This window comes from Nematolebias whitei, chromosome 11 (assembly GCF_014905685.2).
Source record: "Nematolebias whitei isolate Nwh7 chromosome 11, NemWhi1, whole genome shotgun sequence".
NCBI classification, from domain to species: domain Eukaryota; kingdom Metazoa; phylum Chordata; class Actinopteri; order Cyprinodontiformes; family Rivulidae; genus Nematolebias; species Nematolebias whitei.
The window spans coordinates 18,178,152-18,195,802 of NC_056508.1; the positions used below are offsets into that span (position 1 = coordinate 18,178,152).

The 17,651-nt window shown below is 40.7% G+C and overlaps 1 protein-coding gene across 1 annotated transcript in view; it reads left to right on the forward strand.

The window, feature by feature from the left end:
* Nucleotides 1-17,651, forward strand: part of plxnd1 (plexin D1) — a 115,668-nt gene that overhangs the window by 63,399 nt on the left and 34,618 nt on the right. Inside the window, exons 14-19 of the mRNA XM_037684712.1 lie at nucleotides 3,131-3,236; nucleotides 5,770-5,909; nucleotides 6,493-6,672; nucleotides 7,177-7,261; nucleotides 7,532-7,801; nucleotides 14,789-14,938. Coding sequence (XP_037540640.1) covers nucleotides 3,131-3,236; nucleotides 5,770-5,909; nucleotides 6,493-6,672; nucleotides 7,177-7,261; nucleotides 7,532-7,801; nucleotides 14,789-14,938 — 931 coding nt within the window. The remainder of the gene's footprint in view (nucleotides 1-3,130; nucleotides 3,237-5,769; nucleotides 5,910-6,492; nucleotides 6,673-7,176; nucleotides 7,262-7,531; nucleotides 7,802-14,788; nucleotides 14,939-17,651) is intronic.

Sequence of the window (17,651 nt, forward strand, 5' to 3'; positions counted from 1 at the left end):
TATATATCCGTGCAGAGCAGAGGTCAGCTGATCAGCTGCAGGAGGAAGCCTTTCCCACAGCTGTGGGCTGCAAACAGGTGCTAAATCATTTAAAATAACTTATCTTAAATTAAAATTCCATGCCAATCATGCGGCTCATCCATCAGTCAGCCAATTGTGTGTCTTGTCCAATCTTACTTTGAAAAACCATGATAGAGTGAGTCTGCAAAATAATGAACCGCGAAGTAGCGAGGTACTACTGTATACAAACCAAACATACAAACATATGGTTCTTAAACATTTTAGATCAAATTAAATGTGGCAACAACTTGTGACTCCGACCAGTAGTTAAAGAAAAACCTATAGTGTAATGACAACATAAACAGCCTAAACTATCCTATTTTTATTTTTTAATGATTCCAAAGTTAATCTTAAGACTCCCCCTCCCCTACAATTAATTTTTTCACAACCCACAGTGGGGCATCGGCTTACTTTAATTTACTGATTCACGCTTGCTTGATTATAAATCTGTTGTATAAACCTCTGTAGTTACAGATTTGATAACCAATTATGATAATACCTTAGATAAATAATGTTACTAATTGAATATTTATGTATGTGAATGTATTTGTTCAGTGCCCTGAGATAACTTCTGTTGGGACTTGGCGCTATATAAATGAAGTGAATCAAATTTAATTGAAATAGATGGCACAGGGAACACACGGGAGAAATGAAAGATTGATCACCTGAAACCAGTACTCTTCATTGACCACAGCTCAGCATTCAACACCATAATCCCCTCCAAGCTGGTCTCCAAGCTCACCACACCAGGCCTGGAAAAGTCCATCTGCTGCTGGATACTGGACTTCCTCACCAATAAACAACAGGCAGTGAGAATCTGCAGTCACCTCTCCTCCACACTAGTCCTCAGCACCAGTACACCTCAGTCCACTCCTGTATTCATTTACACATGGCTGTACTGCCAAGCACAGCTCTAACGTCATCCTCAAGTATGCTGATGACACCACCATCCTGGACCTCATCACCAACAACGACGAGAGTGCCTACAGAGATGAGGTGAAATCACTGACCAGCTGGTGTCAGGAAAATAACCTCTCGCTAAATGTCAGCAAAACAAAGGAGATGATAGTGGACTTCAGGAAACAACGTGGAGGCCAGCACTCCACCATCAACATAAACAAAGCTGAGGTGGAGCAAGTCAGCAGTTTCAAGTTCCTCAGAGTTCACATTACTGAGGATCTATCCTGGACTTTACAGACACTGTGGTCAAGAAAGCCCAACTCTACTTCCTAAGAAGACTAAAGTTTTGTGCGAACACCAGCATCCTCACCAACTTTTATAGGTGCACCATTGAGAGCCTGCTGACAGGCTGCATCACAGGGTGGTATGGGAACTGCACCAGTCAGAGCTGGAAAGCTCTACAGAGGGTGGTGCAAACAGCAGAGGACATCACTGGTAGAAGTCTCCACACCATCCAGGACATCTACCACAGCCAATGTCTGTGTAAAGCATGCAGCATCATTAAGGACCACACCCATCCAGCACAAGGACTCTTCCATCTACTACCCTCAGGCAGACGATACAGGAGTCTGCTATCACGTACAAAAAGACTAAAGGACAGTTATTATCCACAAGCTGTCAGATTACTGAACTCTCGATCAATAACACTGAACAATCGACAACTTTGCACCAATCCACATCTGTGACACCTAATATGACAAATACTAGTTTGTGACAGCTAATATGTTTATTGTTTATTGCTTTTGCATTATGTGGCTGTATCATGTATGTACCTTACCATCATAATTCATCTCAATGTTAATTACTACCTGTGCAATAATCTGTCACACAACCTGTGTAGTTTATGTTAGTTATGTGCAGTATACATCATGTGCATTTCAGCTTATATTACTACCTTGAAATACTTATTTATACAAAATCATCCTACTTGCACTGGTATATTCTACCATGTTGTTGATTACTATTTTCTCTTTAGGGCCTTGTAAATATTATACCGCAATTACTTTTTCAATTTTTGGTACTTTATTTTTGTACCCTTATGGCATGCTTTAGTATTTCCTGTTTGTTTGTTTTGTTTTTTTAGTGAGTCAAATCGGTTCTTCTCATCCTGGACATTTCATTGAACTGTTGGCCTTGTGTTAACCTGCATATGACAAATAAACACAACTTGAACTTGAACCACATAAACTGATTGGGATCTGAACCTAGGGAAACTAATATCTAAATGATGTAAACGAATCAGGTAAAAACATACAGTAAGTAACAGAAGACACAAGAACCTCAGACCACAGAAAGGTAGAACATATAACCATGAAGGGAATAAATCTAAAAGTAAAATCTCAGGACTACCAGTAGCTGAAATCCACAGATCCTGACACTCTTCAGTCTTTGCCCTAAACACTTGACCCCCCAGCAGAGTCCAAAACTGTCCAGGCTGGCCTTGTCTTTCAGCACGTCCTCCATGAAGCACAGCCTCTTGACTTATGTAAATTCTCCACCATTCTTCTGTCAATCATTGGATCGCTGGCTGAGAATTTCAAACCTCTGTAGCAGCAGGCACCTGACTAAATAAACTGACAAGCTGTCAAGCTGGAGGGGTGAGGGGAGGGGATCATGTTAGGCGATAAAAGTTGTATCCCACCCCTGGTACGTTTATCCCGCTGAGGTCCCAGAGCAGTGGGTCTGTGTGCCTCTGTACGCCGCTGTGTCATTAATACGAGGTGTCCCTGTGGAGCGTGCAGCGGTGGCTTAGGGTTTAATCACAGCTAGGAGGCGAGAGAACAAGCCTCAGCAGCCCCTAATCTCCTCTGTGGTTAGACACTTTGGGTCAGAGGAGCTTTGAACTTTACATCTGCTCATATCTGATCCCTCTGGGCTTTCTTTAATACCATATGTAAATGCAATAAGGATTGATGAATTAGCTCATAACAACCATTTCCTAAGATATATTATATGTCTTTGTTTAGCAACCACAATCACATTTCCCTCTCTTGCAAGTCAGTGTGATTAAAATCTTCATTAAATCAAAATTACATGCTGTCTTTTGTCTGAGTGTTATACTCATTGTGTTTTCATTAAATGATTCCTCATTGTGCCGTTCTGTCCCCAGGCTCGTGTGCCGCACTGGGAGGGCTGCATACGACAGGATGGAGTTTGTCCAAGTGGACGTGAAACAGAGTGGAACAGGAACGTCAAAGGAGAAGTTTTCATATTTAGTGAGTAATCTCCAGCCTCTGACCCTCCTGCTGCTTTCTGTTCTGCTTGTCTCTTCCTCTGCATGCTTCTTCTTTGCTCTTTTTTTCCTTCTCCCTTGTTTCCCTCTGCCGGGGAAGCCTTCCCAAGTGTCAGCTGAGTGCTAACAGATGCGTATGATTCAGAGGAACACTGCTGTGTGTGAGAATCTTCAAATGTCCATCTGAGCTAAGAGCTATTGTCATTTAGCCTTCTCTGCCAACAAAAACAAACGTGGTGATTGTTGGAACGTCCCTTTGCTCTAAATTAGCCATGGACTGAGGAAACCTAGCTAGCACGGTGTTCATTAACCCCAACCCACCTCTCTAGAGTAGGAATATTTAACCCATGGAAATACCCGTATAAGCTTTTGTTTCTCTTTGTTAACAGACAATGAGTAGTTCATACTCAGAGTTGGATCAGTCTATTTCACAACTTATATGCATGCGTCATCCCACTGAGCAATAACCCTCATCCCAGAACTTGTCTTTATAAAATAAAAACCTAGCATTCCTTGAAGGAATACATACATGTATCTCCCTCTCCATGAGAACAAACGTCAAAAAGCAGCAGCTTCCTTGTGTTTCTATAAGTTGATTAGTTTTAATCAGGTTGAGGAGGAGAACCAGGAGAGAGAAAAAACATTTCTGGAGACAGGATATGTGTCTCTGGCTGCATCTCCTTCCTCCAGATTTTGAACGGAAACATCTGCCTCCTTACAGCCACTCAGACAAGCCGAAACACAATAGGTGTGCCCCATCTCTACACACTGAGGAAGTGAATCCTGTCAGCAAGGATAAGAAGCATCCCTGGAGGTGGGGGTCATGGAGTGGATAGAAAGTTAAAAAAGCACAGGAGTGCTGATTCTGTTAGCTGCAGATTTGAGGGGGGATAATCATCTTTGCCTGAGGATTTTCCTTTTTGTGTGAATGTGTTTCCATATGTGTACGTTAGACGATGTGAACATGCTTTTTATGTAACCACAGTATGGCTGTCCGGCCTAAAGGTCTGTTGGCTTCAGCTGCAGAGTAACGTAACACAGTGTGGGCCGTCGTCACAGTTTTCTTCACTAAATTACTGTTGTAGTCAGCAGCTGTCTGAGCACATCTGTACACACTGGACATTTGAACTTCAGACGGTGAGGAGAGTGTTTAATTTAGTGCCAAGAAAAGAATCATGGAGGAAAAGCCCAGTTTGAACTAAAGAAACTGCATTTTCTGTGAAAGCGCAGTGTGAACGCTGAGTGCTGGATGACGTTGCTGAAATTTGCTGAAGAAGCTAAAACGGAGTTGTCACATCTAAAAACAGGAAACTAGCGAAAATCTAAAATGAGCTAAATTCTATCTAAAAACTGAATGTAGAAAAACTCTTGCTAAAAGCTTACTAAAAGCTAAAAGTAGCAAAGTACTAGCTAAAATTAGCAAATGTCTAACTAGAATGTAGGGGTAGCAAATGCTAACAGCTAAAAGTATCAAAGGGCTAGTAAAAAGATAAAGTAGCAAAAGTAATTTGACGTAAACGTAGCAAAAAGTTAGCTAAAAGCCAAAAGTAACAAAACACTAACTAGAAGTAGCAAAACGTTTATTAAACGCTAAAAGTAGAAACAAGCTAAAGTTGTAAAGGCTAACCAAAAGATTAAAATATCAAAGGACTAGTAAAAAGGTAAAGTAACAAAAAGTCATTTGAAGTAAAAGTAGCAAAGCAGCTAAAAAAAATCTAAAGGTAACAAAACACTAGCTAGAAGTAGCAAAAGGCTTCGTAAAATCTAAAAGTAGCAAATTGCCAGCTAAAATCCAAAAGTAGCTTGAAGCAAAAGTAACAAAAGGTTAGCTCAAAAGTTAAAGTAGTAACAAGCTAGTTAAAAGTTAAAATACCAAAAGGCTAGTTAAATATAGCAAGAAGATTTTGAAAAGTAACAATTGGCTTACTAAAAGCTAAAGATAACAAACTTGTAGTTAAAAAGAAATGTAGCAAAAAGAAGCTAAAAACTAAAAATAGAAGAATGGTGACCAAAAGCTAAAAGTAGAAGAATGGTAGCTAAAAGCTAAAGGCCAGCATATACTTTGTACACAAAATGCCTGTCTTCTCCACTGATAGAAGCTGCCATATTTTTTCTTCTTCTTTCGGCTGCTCCCTTCTTCAGGAGTCACCACAGTGAACTAAGTCGCACAAAGACTTGGCAGTTGTTTTTATGCCAGATGTCCTTCCTGACGCAACCACAGACCACGAGCTGCCACAGCCCTCTGTGTGGAGCAGAGCTGCTATCTAGGGCGCCCGGAGGAGCAGATGGTGGGGGTTAAGGGCCTTGCTCAAGGGCCCAGAGTGGGGCAAATGAAGGTGGAGGCAGGTGTGGGTGTTTCACCTTTAACACCCACATTTTGATGTTGTCGGTATCAGGAGCTGAACCGGCCATCTTCTGATCACAGGCCCACCTTCTCAAACCTCTGCGCCACCACTCCTTTCCAGATGTTTGAAGGTAAATCTGATGTTTTGTTTGTCTTGTCTGGTTAAACGCAGGTTCCAAAGCTGCTGTCCATAGAGCCCGAAAAAGGTTCCTGTGCTGGAGGAACGAGAGTCACCCTCAGTGGAGAACATTTGGATATTGGCTCTCAAGTTAGAGTCAAGGTCAACAACACACTGGAATGCAACATCACAGAGTGAGTACAGTTTGATCGTGTCTGAGTGTGTTGGTTTGTTTTTGGAATATGTCACATGTTAACAAAAACAGCTATAGCTCCAACTTCATCACAAGATGCTTTTAGTCCAAAACTCTGCCCTTAAAGGGTGGCGGGCGATATGCATGCTTTTAAGGACTGCTAGGCTTTTAATTTTAAACATGTTTTTTTTTTTGTGGATCTTTGAAACTTGGCCTGGATTTGTCTCAAGTGGCAAGTCTCAATGAATTTGCAACCCCCCCCACCCCACCCCCGTGCTTGGACTGTTTCGTTTGCTTTCCACGTATAAAGTCTATTTTTTAATAGCAGATATTAAATGCATGAAGTGGTAATTAAATATTCATGCTGAATGGCTTTGCAAGGCCTACATATCTTGCTCACGAGATTAAATTCAGCACTTTTACTTGTTGCCATAGCGCATACCAAAGTAGCTTTCATGACTTCTGTGAAAGCCTGCCAAGCTGCAATAAAATGACTTTTAATTGTAAGTGGAAACATTATTAGGATTAAACAGTTTTAGACGTAACAAGTTGTGGTAACGATATTTACCTTCTTTTTTTCAAAGGAAAACTGATGAAACGGTTGAATGCATCATGCCTCCAGCCCTGCAGGCTCACGCCGAGTCAGTGCTGGTGTGTGTAGAGTTCGAGGACCATCCATGTGATGGTTTTGAGCTCAGCACCATATACACCTACGAGAAGAACCCCACTATCGTCTCCATCCATCCAAAAAGGAGCTTCCTCAGGTGAGCGGGCTGCTGCATGCACCACAAGCATTAAACATTCCCTTGGCCTCATTCCCAGTCCCACATCAGGAGTGAGATTATTTTTTTGTCCTGCTTCGGTGTAAAACCCCACGCAAGGTGGTGGCACACCTTTGACACAATTACTGTAGACGTTTTTCTATTAACGCCCAGAGGCTGATAAGGGTCTTGCTCATGCCTCAGTTTATGTGCTTGTTTGTCTCCCTGTTAGCAAAATATCTCATGAAGCACTGCACAGATTTAGGTTAAATGTTTCGTTTTAAGTAATCACTGAATGAGATCGTGCATAACCTCTGTTCCAAGGTTTGACCAAACACGACTACGACTTGTCATCATAAGATGATTGTAGTGTAAAATGCTGGACGATATACATACCCTCAAGGAACGATAGACCTTTAAGCTTATTTCTCATTTTGACGTATTCTGTTAAGAGTTTGACACAATTTCGTGCTGACTGAGTTGTGGTTCTGTCCTTGTGCGTTTCAGTGGTGGCAGGACCATCACTGTGACCGGCCAGAGTTTTGATCTGGTGCAGAGCGTCACAATGAAAGTGCTGAGAATTGGGCAAACGGTGAGTGATCAGCTGAAGTGTCCTGATGCATGCTCAATAATCCAGGTAGTTAAATCTAACAAGGTAGAAGAATATCCTGATGCATGCTCAATAATCCAGGTAGTTAAATCTAACAAGGTAGAAGAATCCATCCAGAGGACCTGACACAACCTTGTTATATTAGCTGAAGTGTTTTGATTCCTCTGAGAAATCGTTTTTAATCATTTAATTATATAAACAAAACACAAGTATACAAAGTTTACTAATGCTGCTCTCTGGTTTCCTCCCCAGCCCTGTGCTGTGCTCTCCCCCTCCACCATCATCTGTCCATCCCCGGCATCCAGTCAGTCCCAGGAAACCTCAGTGCAGTTCATCCTGAATGGAGTCGTCTACTCTGGGGACGGCCCTTCCTCCTCTGTTAATGAGCCCGAGGAAGAAAACGGGAAACCTCCCAGAGGTAGCTTCCTGTTGGAGTATGTGGAGGACCCTCAGTTCTTCACCGCCAACAAAGAGAAGCTGATTAAACACCATTCAGGAGAGCCACTGACTCTCATCATTAATGTAAGTGACACTGCTGAGAGAAGAAGGTCAACTGTGGAAATACATTTTCTTTGAAAATACAGTGCGAATGCTAAGCCTTGACTGACTGCTGAAGTTGCTGAAGCTGAAACCAAGTCGTTTAAGATAAAAAAAACCCAGAACACTTGTTAAAGGAAAACGGAGCAAAACAATAGTGAAAACCTAACATTAGTAAAACATTAGCAAAAATTTTAATGTAGCAAAGCAAAAACTACCTAAACAAATGCTAAATGTAGCTCAAGGCTAGCTAAAAACTAAAAGTAACTAAATAGAAACAATGTAGCAAAAGGCTAGCTGAAAGCACCAAAAAGGTTGGCTATAAGCAGAAACGTTTAGCTAAATGTAGCAAAAGGATTGCCAAAAGTAACAAGAGGCTAGCTAAAAACCTGAAGATGTAAAAGGCTTGATGAAAGTATCAAAATACACAAAAATAAAGTAGCTCAGAGCTTAATATATCAAAGAGATAGCTAAAAACTAAAAGTAGGAAAGGACTAGCTAAAAGGGCCAAAAGTTGGCAAAATGCAACAAAAGCTTAGCTAAAAGCAGCAAAGGGATAGCCAAAAGTAGCAAATGTTGCTAACTTGATGTAAATGCTAGCTAAAAGTATCAAAATGCAAGTGAAAAATAACAAAACACTAGTCAAAAGCAACTACAAGCTAGCTCAAAAGTACTAAAGCATTAGATGATAGCTTAATGTAGTAAAAGCAGCTACAAACTAAAAGTAGCAACATGGTAGTTAGAAGCTAAATGTAACAAAAAGTTAGCAAAAAGCTAAAACTTCAGTGTTTTTACCCTTTCACGTTCACAGATAATAACAATGTTCAGAGGAATACTGACAGGAGTGAAGAACGTAGTCGGCAGACATATAATTGAAACATTTTGGATGTGGAAACTACAGAAGCTGTACGGCCAAAGTGGTTCAAAACACCAAAGTTCATGCTCAATAATCCAGGTATAAGATCCAACAATGTTCCGTCAGTCTTTGGATGAAGGACGAAAAGTCTCAGCTTAAAAAATAAAACGTCCAGATGACCTGTCTGAACATTGTTGGATAGAATCTGTATCGCTTATTTGTGAAATCTGTTTTCTAAAATCCAGTAAGTGACACGATCGTGGATGGGTTTCTCTTTCTTCTTTTTAGCGTGGGTGATGCGCAAATCACTTAGTATGCAGATCAGATTTTATGGGGCCATTGTGAGACAAAATGAGCAAACAAACCACCTCAAAGACGGCACGAAAAAGGATTAATTGCATAATTTTCTCAGATGGATTACAGGACATGCTTGCATTTGGCTTTTGTCAATATTTTACAATTTGTGTTTTGTTAATGGGGACAAATGCTGAAAACACAGAATCCTGTCACCAAACACAACTCTGCTTACATTAAAATTACATTTTTGGATGATAATATTTAGCAGTTAAGCTGCTTTTGACATCTCGGCTCTTAGTGATAGTTTACTAATATTTCTAATCATGAAAGACAAGTGATTATGTCATGTGACATGGGATTATGATACCTGTCTATGTTTGTTTGTTTGTTCGTTAGCAAAATATGTCATGAACTAGTGGACAGATTTGAATGAAACATAGAAAGTAAGTGTAAGAGGTTTGTGCATCTACAAAAACACAAAACTCACTAAAATTCAGTCAGTTTTATAGATACTGAGCTCAAACGTGGTGTAGTAGTAGCTGAGAGTCATCCACACACACACTCTGAGTGCCAACATCTCGTACAATAGCTGTATATAAAACGTTGAGTACTAGCTTTCCTTCAAGGATGGCTTCCCTCATTATTTTTCATTTTTAATATCAGTCGAAGTTACGTTAAAAACTTTATTTTGAAGATTTAATAGTTTTTCAGCAGTTTTAACCAGATGATGTTGGAAGAAACGTTTTAATGTCGTTTTGTTACCCAACAACTCAATGAGCATTGACCTTATGGTGCTTCATAAAACATTTGGAGTGACTAATGTTTGATTTATTAGTGAGTTTTTCTCTGCAGCTGATGAAGAACAATGTCATTGTAAAACATTACGAGTTTAAATTATAAATATTTGCTGACAAAAACAAACCATTGACCTTACAATTAACGCATGAGCTGCACAACTCTAAGGTTTGATCAAATGTTTTTTAGCTACTATTATTTATTTTGGGCTCCAACAACATGACAACCTGACTGTGCACCGCAGACTGAGCCGAGTGTGTTCTCATTCAAATTCTCATAAACCAGAGGCTCATAAAACACATCAAAGCCCCTGTCCTGTTGAACACGTTGATGTCTGTTGGAGGTGTGTGTGTGTGTGTGTGTGTGTGTGGCAGCTCAGCGTGACGTCTCATGTTTGCACGCTCTGGCTGATCTAAGCACCTGTCTGCTTGAATTCATCACCCCAAAGGGCCGCTGGCTGTGACGCTGTGTGGCGTGCATAAGTGAACGGCACAGATATGGAGTTTGAACGTGATGCCACTTCCTCTTTATGTGTTGGTGTGTGCTGGGAGGAGACCACCGCAGGACTGCTGCCGCAGACTGTCGACACGGACAACTCCTTTGTTGCTTCCTGTGTTTTATATTTTATTTTTAGGAAGGTGGATTCTAGTTGTGGTGGACCTGAGGGGAGGAGAGAGGCTGGAGACACAATACGTTGTTTTATTAAGGAGCTTGGGGTCTAGCCAGTCTCTGCTTTTATTTTACTTCGGACTTTAGAATGCAGTTTACTTTTTATCTGACTAAAGTTTGTGTTGAAAGTACGAGGGATCTAAGCTTCATTTATCTTTCTGTATTACACTCAACCATTTTTGTGTTTTAGTTTATGTTCTTAGTGTCTGTTGTGAGGAAGCACTTGTTGACAAAGACCCGGGAGGCTGCATCCTGCAGGAGGGACCCATCGGGTGTAATCACAGAAAGGAAACTCTAGTGATAAACACGCACGCTTCCTCACTTGGCCTAATTACATCGAAGGGAAATTGCAGTCTCATACTGAGTCCAGGGCAGTACTTTTGAATGTCTGGCCATCATTGTATGCAGCAGTCATAACAATCATAATGTTGTGTACACCAGGTTAATTGCAAAAAACAAAAAAAGCTGATATCGTTTGATCACCAGGATATTAAACAAACCTAGTTTGTTAAAATAAATACATAAATAAATAAACCAAAAGTCAAAGATATAATCCACCTACTTTGGTTTCACGTTACCAGGTTGCGTACATTTGGCTCACTTTGCAGACTGATTTTCTGAGTGGGTTTTTACCTTTAAGTCAAAGGATGAATATAAATCATCCATCGGCTCTACACTCAGATCAGAAAATCATTTTCACTTAAACAGTTTTTTTTTTTTTTGTAGCATATTACTTGAACATATGAAAGTAAAAGTCATAATGATTACATGTTGAAAGTACAGACTCTCAGCTTTAATTTGACGGTAGGTTCAACCAAAGTGGAATGAGCGTGCAGTAATTAAAGCTTCCTAACATGAAAACCTCCTTTACAGAGGTTGAAGTGCTCAACGGACTCAAAGGCTCGTTGATGAAAAAAAAATAATAATAAATGGGGGATCACACTACAGGAAGTGTCATCAACCAAGTCTACTACGAAGGGAAAATATGAAGCACACAAGTCGTATAATCTGGCCAACAGTGCTGGAGGTGCAGCAGCTCTTCTTTCTCTATGCATTCATCAAGCTGTTATTTTAATTCAGTTCAATTCAGTTTATTTCTATAGCGCCAAGTCACAACAGAAGTCGTCTCAGGGCACTGAGCATGACTCTCAGTGGCTATCACATCAAATTTGAGTCAAGTCAAATGTATTTGTATAGCACATTTAAAACAAGAACTATTACCAAAGTGCATTTTAGAATAATATCTGTTAACCCTCCTGCTGCTCTTGGGTCAAAATGTCTCATTGTGAGACATTTTGACCCAAGAGCAGCAGGAGGGTTAAACTGACTGAGTTATAGTCATTTTGTGATGGCCAAGGTCATTTAAGTACGGCAGCCATCTTAACTTATATTGACTTCAAAATGTAATCAGTTGTAGATGTCCATTCAGTGATCACATTTACTGATTCATGGGATATTTTACTAACATATAGACTAACAAACACACAGACATTATCTAAAACACTGTCGCCCTCCTTGACTCACTTTACCGCAGTCTTGAAACAAACGCTTGTAACCCATAAAATACCAAGAATTGAATTTCAAAATATAAAACACGAAGAAAGTGTTAACCCTAGCTTTGAATTTCTCCAGCATCAGTGCTCTCTGTCAAAAGCACGTGAGTTACTGAGCACAACCTTCAAGCTCCTACACCTGCGTTCGACGACCCGAGCCTGAAGGGCGAGCGCCCACACAGGGGAGCATGCAGGCAATAAACTAGTAGAGCTGTAAAAATAGGAGCCAATAAAAATGTCCCTGCAGGGCTAATATGACTGTCCTCTGAAATAAAACTTTCTAACTAGAAATCCATAAAAGCCAAGAAATTTTACTGTATTTAAATAAAGGGCTATTCCAGGATTTAATCTCACGTAGATAGTTCTGGGACAGACAGATTACATTTGAAACTCGTATCTTTATAATTACAACATTTTTTAAATAAATTAATACAACTCCTTACATGTGCACATTTCTTCAAATTAAAGTTTTATTAAATTTTTACTTCCAGAAAAACATCCTTCCGTTTTTGTACTACTACTGCTTAGCATATTTTTAGTCTAACGTTTTTCGTAGTTCATATCTTAGATCCTATTACTGTTTTTCTTTTACATTGTATACTTTTGTTGGATGCAACTGGGACCCCGTGCACACAGTTTCATTCCACCACATGAGCCACGTGTAGTGTGTATGACAAATAAAGAACCGCTGACTTCACTTTGCAGACCTACATTCTATAAAGCAGCCATCCCACGACAGCTAACTAACATGCGGAGTATTTTTGCCGGCTGTAGGAAACTCCCTGTAGAGGTTCAGAAGACACAGTCCAGCTCTACTACAGCGACTCCACATGACTCAATGTCACACATAAAGTGTAAAATCAGGGGAGTGTCCCTTTAATTAATATGGCTCCCAGTAGTGAGAGGTGGGGGCTGGACGGAAGTAGGGCACATTCATATTAACAATGAAGGAGTTGAAGTGATGCTGCCTTGAACCAGGCAGGGATGACCATCAGTGGATTTGTTTGGAGAAACTTTCCTTAGAGTTCAGGCTGCAGGAATGTTTGATGCTTTAAGCTGAACTCTAACCCACACTGGATCAGTTTGCTGCTGCTTCTCTGTCAGAGTGTTCCTGTGAATGGCTGCGTCTGCACATGTGGGCTGAGCATGAAGAGCCTCCGTGTATTTAATCGCCTTGATATTATTATACAGTAGTCCCTCGATTATCGCGGGGGTGACGCTCCAGACACCCCTGCAATAGGTGAAAAACCGCGACGTAGGAACACTATATTTATTTTAGTATTTATATATTTTAAGGCTTTATAAACCCTTCCCACACTCTTGTAATGTTCAAAACAATTAAACTTACATCATTTTAACAACATACGTACATGTACTGTACAGTACTACAAAATTTTATATGGGTACTCACCAGTTTTGCAGAACAGCAGCTTGGTTCTGGTCAGCTCGGTTCTGGTTCTGCAGACCTACCCTGCAGCAACGAAGCCCACTGCCCCGTCCAGGTTGATGTGCACGTGGATAATTTGATGTGCTTGTGGGTAATTGAGCTTCAGGAAGATTCAGTTCGCAACTTTCCTGCCAGTTCTGTGAGTTCTGTGAGCTTCATAGATAGATCGTTACTTCTGACTTTACGATGCAAAATTTTCCTCCATTGTGGCAGAAAGCAGCGGCCGGAAGCACTGTTGGCTTCTGGGTAGTGTAGTTCTTGTGTAGTTCTTTTGACTGGCGTTACACTATAGGCCTATTGAAAGAAAACTACTAAATGGCGGTGCCTGTCCAAAGTTGTTTTTTATTTGTTAATTTTTTATCTCGTACCATCCCAATCATGTGTCGTGTACAATCTTACATTGAAAAACTGAAAGAGCGATTTTGCGAAAGTCGAACTGTGAAGTTGCGAGGGACTACGTAATTCTCAACTACACTGAACTAGTTGCTTATTTGATCACACTAATTCAAGATTTTGGGTGCTCTACTTCACCAAACACTTTCTCTAGTAACACAATTTTGCCAACAATTGGCACTAGATAGTGTTGAAGTCATACTAGTCAGCAATTTTGTTGCACTAGCCCCAACTAAATGGCTGTTTAACTCACTAGTGGATCACTGGACAAAAATAAATGTGTTGTACAATTTAATTAAAACTGGTATAACACTTACATGTTACTAGACAACATAAATATGCGTAATGGTCAACTAGTGACAATCAGTTGTGCATAATAGTCAACTAGTACAATCTAGATATTGCACTTATCAACTAGATGACACCTTTTTGTCTTTTCTAGTTACCTAGTAGGCCTAAAAAGGTCAACTAGATGACTTGTGCGCTTAAAATGTTGACTAAGTATCTAAATACAAAATGCTCACTAGCTGACTAGTTAAAGCTTTTTTGGCTTTACTAGTTTATTAGTGCAGGTGCACATTAAAATGTTAATGAGTTGACTAATGTGCCTAAAATGGTGACTAGTTAACATATAGTTTTTGATGCTTATTAGTTAACATGTACAGTCATTGACTAGTTTGGTCCAGTGGTCAATTGATGTATTAAAACTTCAACTAGTTGGGACTTTTTGGCTACTAATGTGGCAACATGGTGAAGTGTGATCTAACTAGTTGGGCAAAAGTGCAACAAATAGGCAAAGAAGTGCTACTAGTAAAAGTATTTATTAAGTTAGTACACCAAAATGTGCAAGTAGTGCAGTGCAAAGAGCTAGTGGGTGAAAATGACACAGCATGAAGGGTATTAAATACACAAATGGCTTGCCATAGTAAAGCTCTACATAAATGTTATCTGTTCTGGAGCAGAAAGTGCCGAGCGACCTGGAGCTGCTGCCTGAGGAATACTCCGTGATGATTGGACCCTATCCCTGCAACATCAGCTTCCATAATGACCAGCTGTTCCACTGCACCATGAACGGACTGCTGAGCTCCAGTGAAAGTGAGCTGCCCGTCACTGTAAGTATGAAAGCATGCACAGCACCAGCACACGCATCTAACCCCGTCTTGAAAATATTTCTCGATAGGCCCTGATAATTTAAGCTCATCACCCATCTGTCATTTAGCTGTTAAAGCCAAATATTTATTCAGAACCAGCACCATCTGTGATGTTAACTGAAACAGATTTGATGTGACTGAGCCCATGCTCTCCAAGTAAAGATGTCTGCGCAGCTTTAACAGGAATTATGAATGGTCTGTGGTTGCTGAGCATGCTGCTGTGACATTAGTCATGTGGTGAGCGGTCACTCGGTGACAGAAACAACAAAAACTGACAATCAATCAATTGATCTTTGGAGCTTTTGTCACTCCATCTATAACGGCAGACACCTTCTACTCACCCTGATACCCAATTATTCAACGTCAGCGCTGATACCTGTCTCTTTTTTTTCTTCCAACTCACTAGGTTAAGATGTAAATCAGCCTTATGCAGCTCTGATAAAACCAAAAACTCTCCTTCCTTTACCCGTCTCTTTCCCATCTGTTGTCCATTCTGGTTTGTTTTATGGAGCTTTTAAAGGGATATAAACTTGTTTGTATTTAAATATGAGCTAAACTGGGAGTGGTTTGCTGAAACTGTGAGTTATACAACATTGCATGCTCTCTCCTCACTCCAACTACCTCCATGTCCTGTCCACCTCCTGCATCCAGGTATCTCCTCTTTGTCTTTTTCCTGGCAGCTGCATTTCTAACATCCTTCTACCAATATACCCACTGCCCCTCCTCTGGACATGTCCAAACCATCGTCCCTCCTCTGGACATGTCCAAACCATTGTCCCTCCTCTGGACATGTCCAAACCATCTCAGTCTGGCCTCTCTAACATTATGTCTCAGTTGTTCAACCTGTGCTGTACCTCTGATGATCTCATTCCTGATCTTATCCATCCTTGTCACTCCTAAGGAGAACCTCATCATCTTCATTTCTGTCATTTCCAGTTCTGTCTCCTGTCTTTTTGTCCATGCCTTTGTCTCCAGACCATACAACATAGCTGGTCTCACACTGTCTTGTAAACTTTTTCTTTGACCTTTGCTGACACCCTTTAGCCACAACTCACTCCTGAAACTTTTCTCCATCCACTCCATCCTGCCTGGACTCTCTTCTTCACCTCTTTACCACACTCCCCATTTTCCTGGACAGTGGACCCCAAGTACTTGAAGTCCTGCACCTTTGTGACCGCTGCTCCTTGTAGCCTCACTGTTCCACCGGCCTCCCTCTCATTCACACATGTGCTCTGTCTTACTACGGCTGACTTTCATTCCTCTTCTTTCAAGTGCATACCTCCACCTCTCCAAGTTCTCTTCCACCTGTTCCCTGTTCTCATCACCAATCACAATGTCATCTGCAAACATCGTAGTCTATGAGGATTCCTGCCTGACCTCATCTGACCTCATCTTTATTATCAAAACCACCTATGTATATGATGCACCAATCCCACAGTATGATGCTACCACCACCATGCTTTACAAGTGGCGCAGTGTTTTTAGGTCTGGAAACCTCACTTTGACTTTTCCCAGAAAAGTTATATATTTTAGTTTGCAGCAAAAGCCTTTTATTAAACCACAGTCCCACACAGAAATAAGCGTTTCTTACCTCACGTTCTCTCTCTTGGTGTACCTGTGGCGTGTTCGGGTGCCTGCTCACTTCATCTGTCCATCAAGACTTCTCAAAACAAACACGAGCAGTTAGCGAAGGCATCAAGTCAGGGCAAAGGTCAAATGAGATGTCATAACACAAATGGGTGGGCTAGCTTGCCCATGCGGACACTGAGAGGGTGTTTTGCGTGAACAAGTGGCAGGGACGTAAACACAAAACGCACGTATATTTTCTTTAGTGTCGGCACATTTATGAAGTGCACTTGTGGCCATTTGTGGGTTTTTCACCTACGTTTGGACTCAGAGGCAGATCTATTTTTACGTGCCTCTGCTTGGCTCTGAAGTAATGAAGAAATGGATGTAAGGAAGCAATGTTTTTTTTTTGTTGTTGCCTCGAGCAAAAAGGAACATGAAACAATGGCATTTTCCCCTCCATTACACCAGGTCATGCTGGTGCAGTTTCTGGAAGAGGTTCTCCTTGCTGGTTCATGGAAATAAATGCCCTAACTGTGAAAGTAAACAGGGAATGTTGATGACAAGGAAACCCAATAAAATTGTTTCTCCTTTACGATAAGACCATCCTAAGAAGGATTAGGTCTGAGGAGTGGAGGTTTTTTATCTGAGTCTTTCTTTTTTTTAAGTTGGAGAAGGAGAGGGAACGATGTGAGCAGAGACCACAGAGTCCCTGCTGACTAATCAAAAGGCAGAAGTGAAAGTTTTTTCTTGTCACATCTGGGTTAGTTTGAACCGAGTGCCTCTTCCAGCTCATTGCAGTGGGAGAACATTTTTCAATTCCTACACTGTATGTATTTTTGCATTTCTTTTGCATGTGTGCACCTGTCTTCATGACAAAATGAATGGGCTTGCATGTGTGTGCAGGCACCTGTGTCCCTGGTGGGAAATGTTTATCTGCATACGTGTTAAGTTTGTTACAAAGAAAAAAATGCAAGGACTCCTAATATACATGTCCTTGATTTTTGTTCCGTATACAGTATATTACTTGTAATGTTTTATAAGTTAAGGGTTTAAAACATCTATTAAAGTAAGTGAGCTTTAAGCTCGGGCTTCAGAGTGCTGTTTA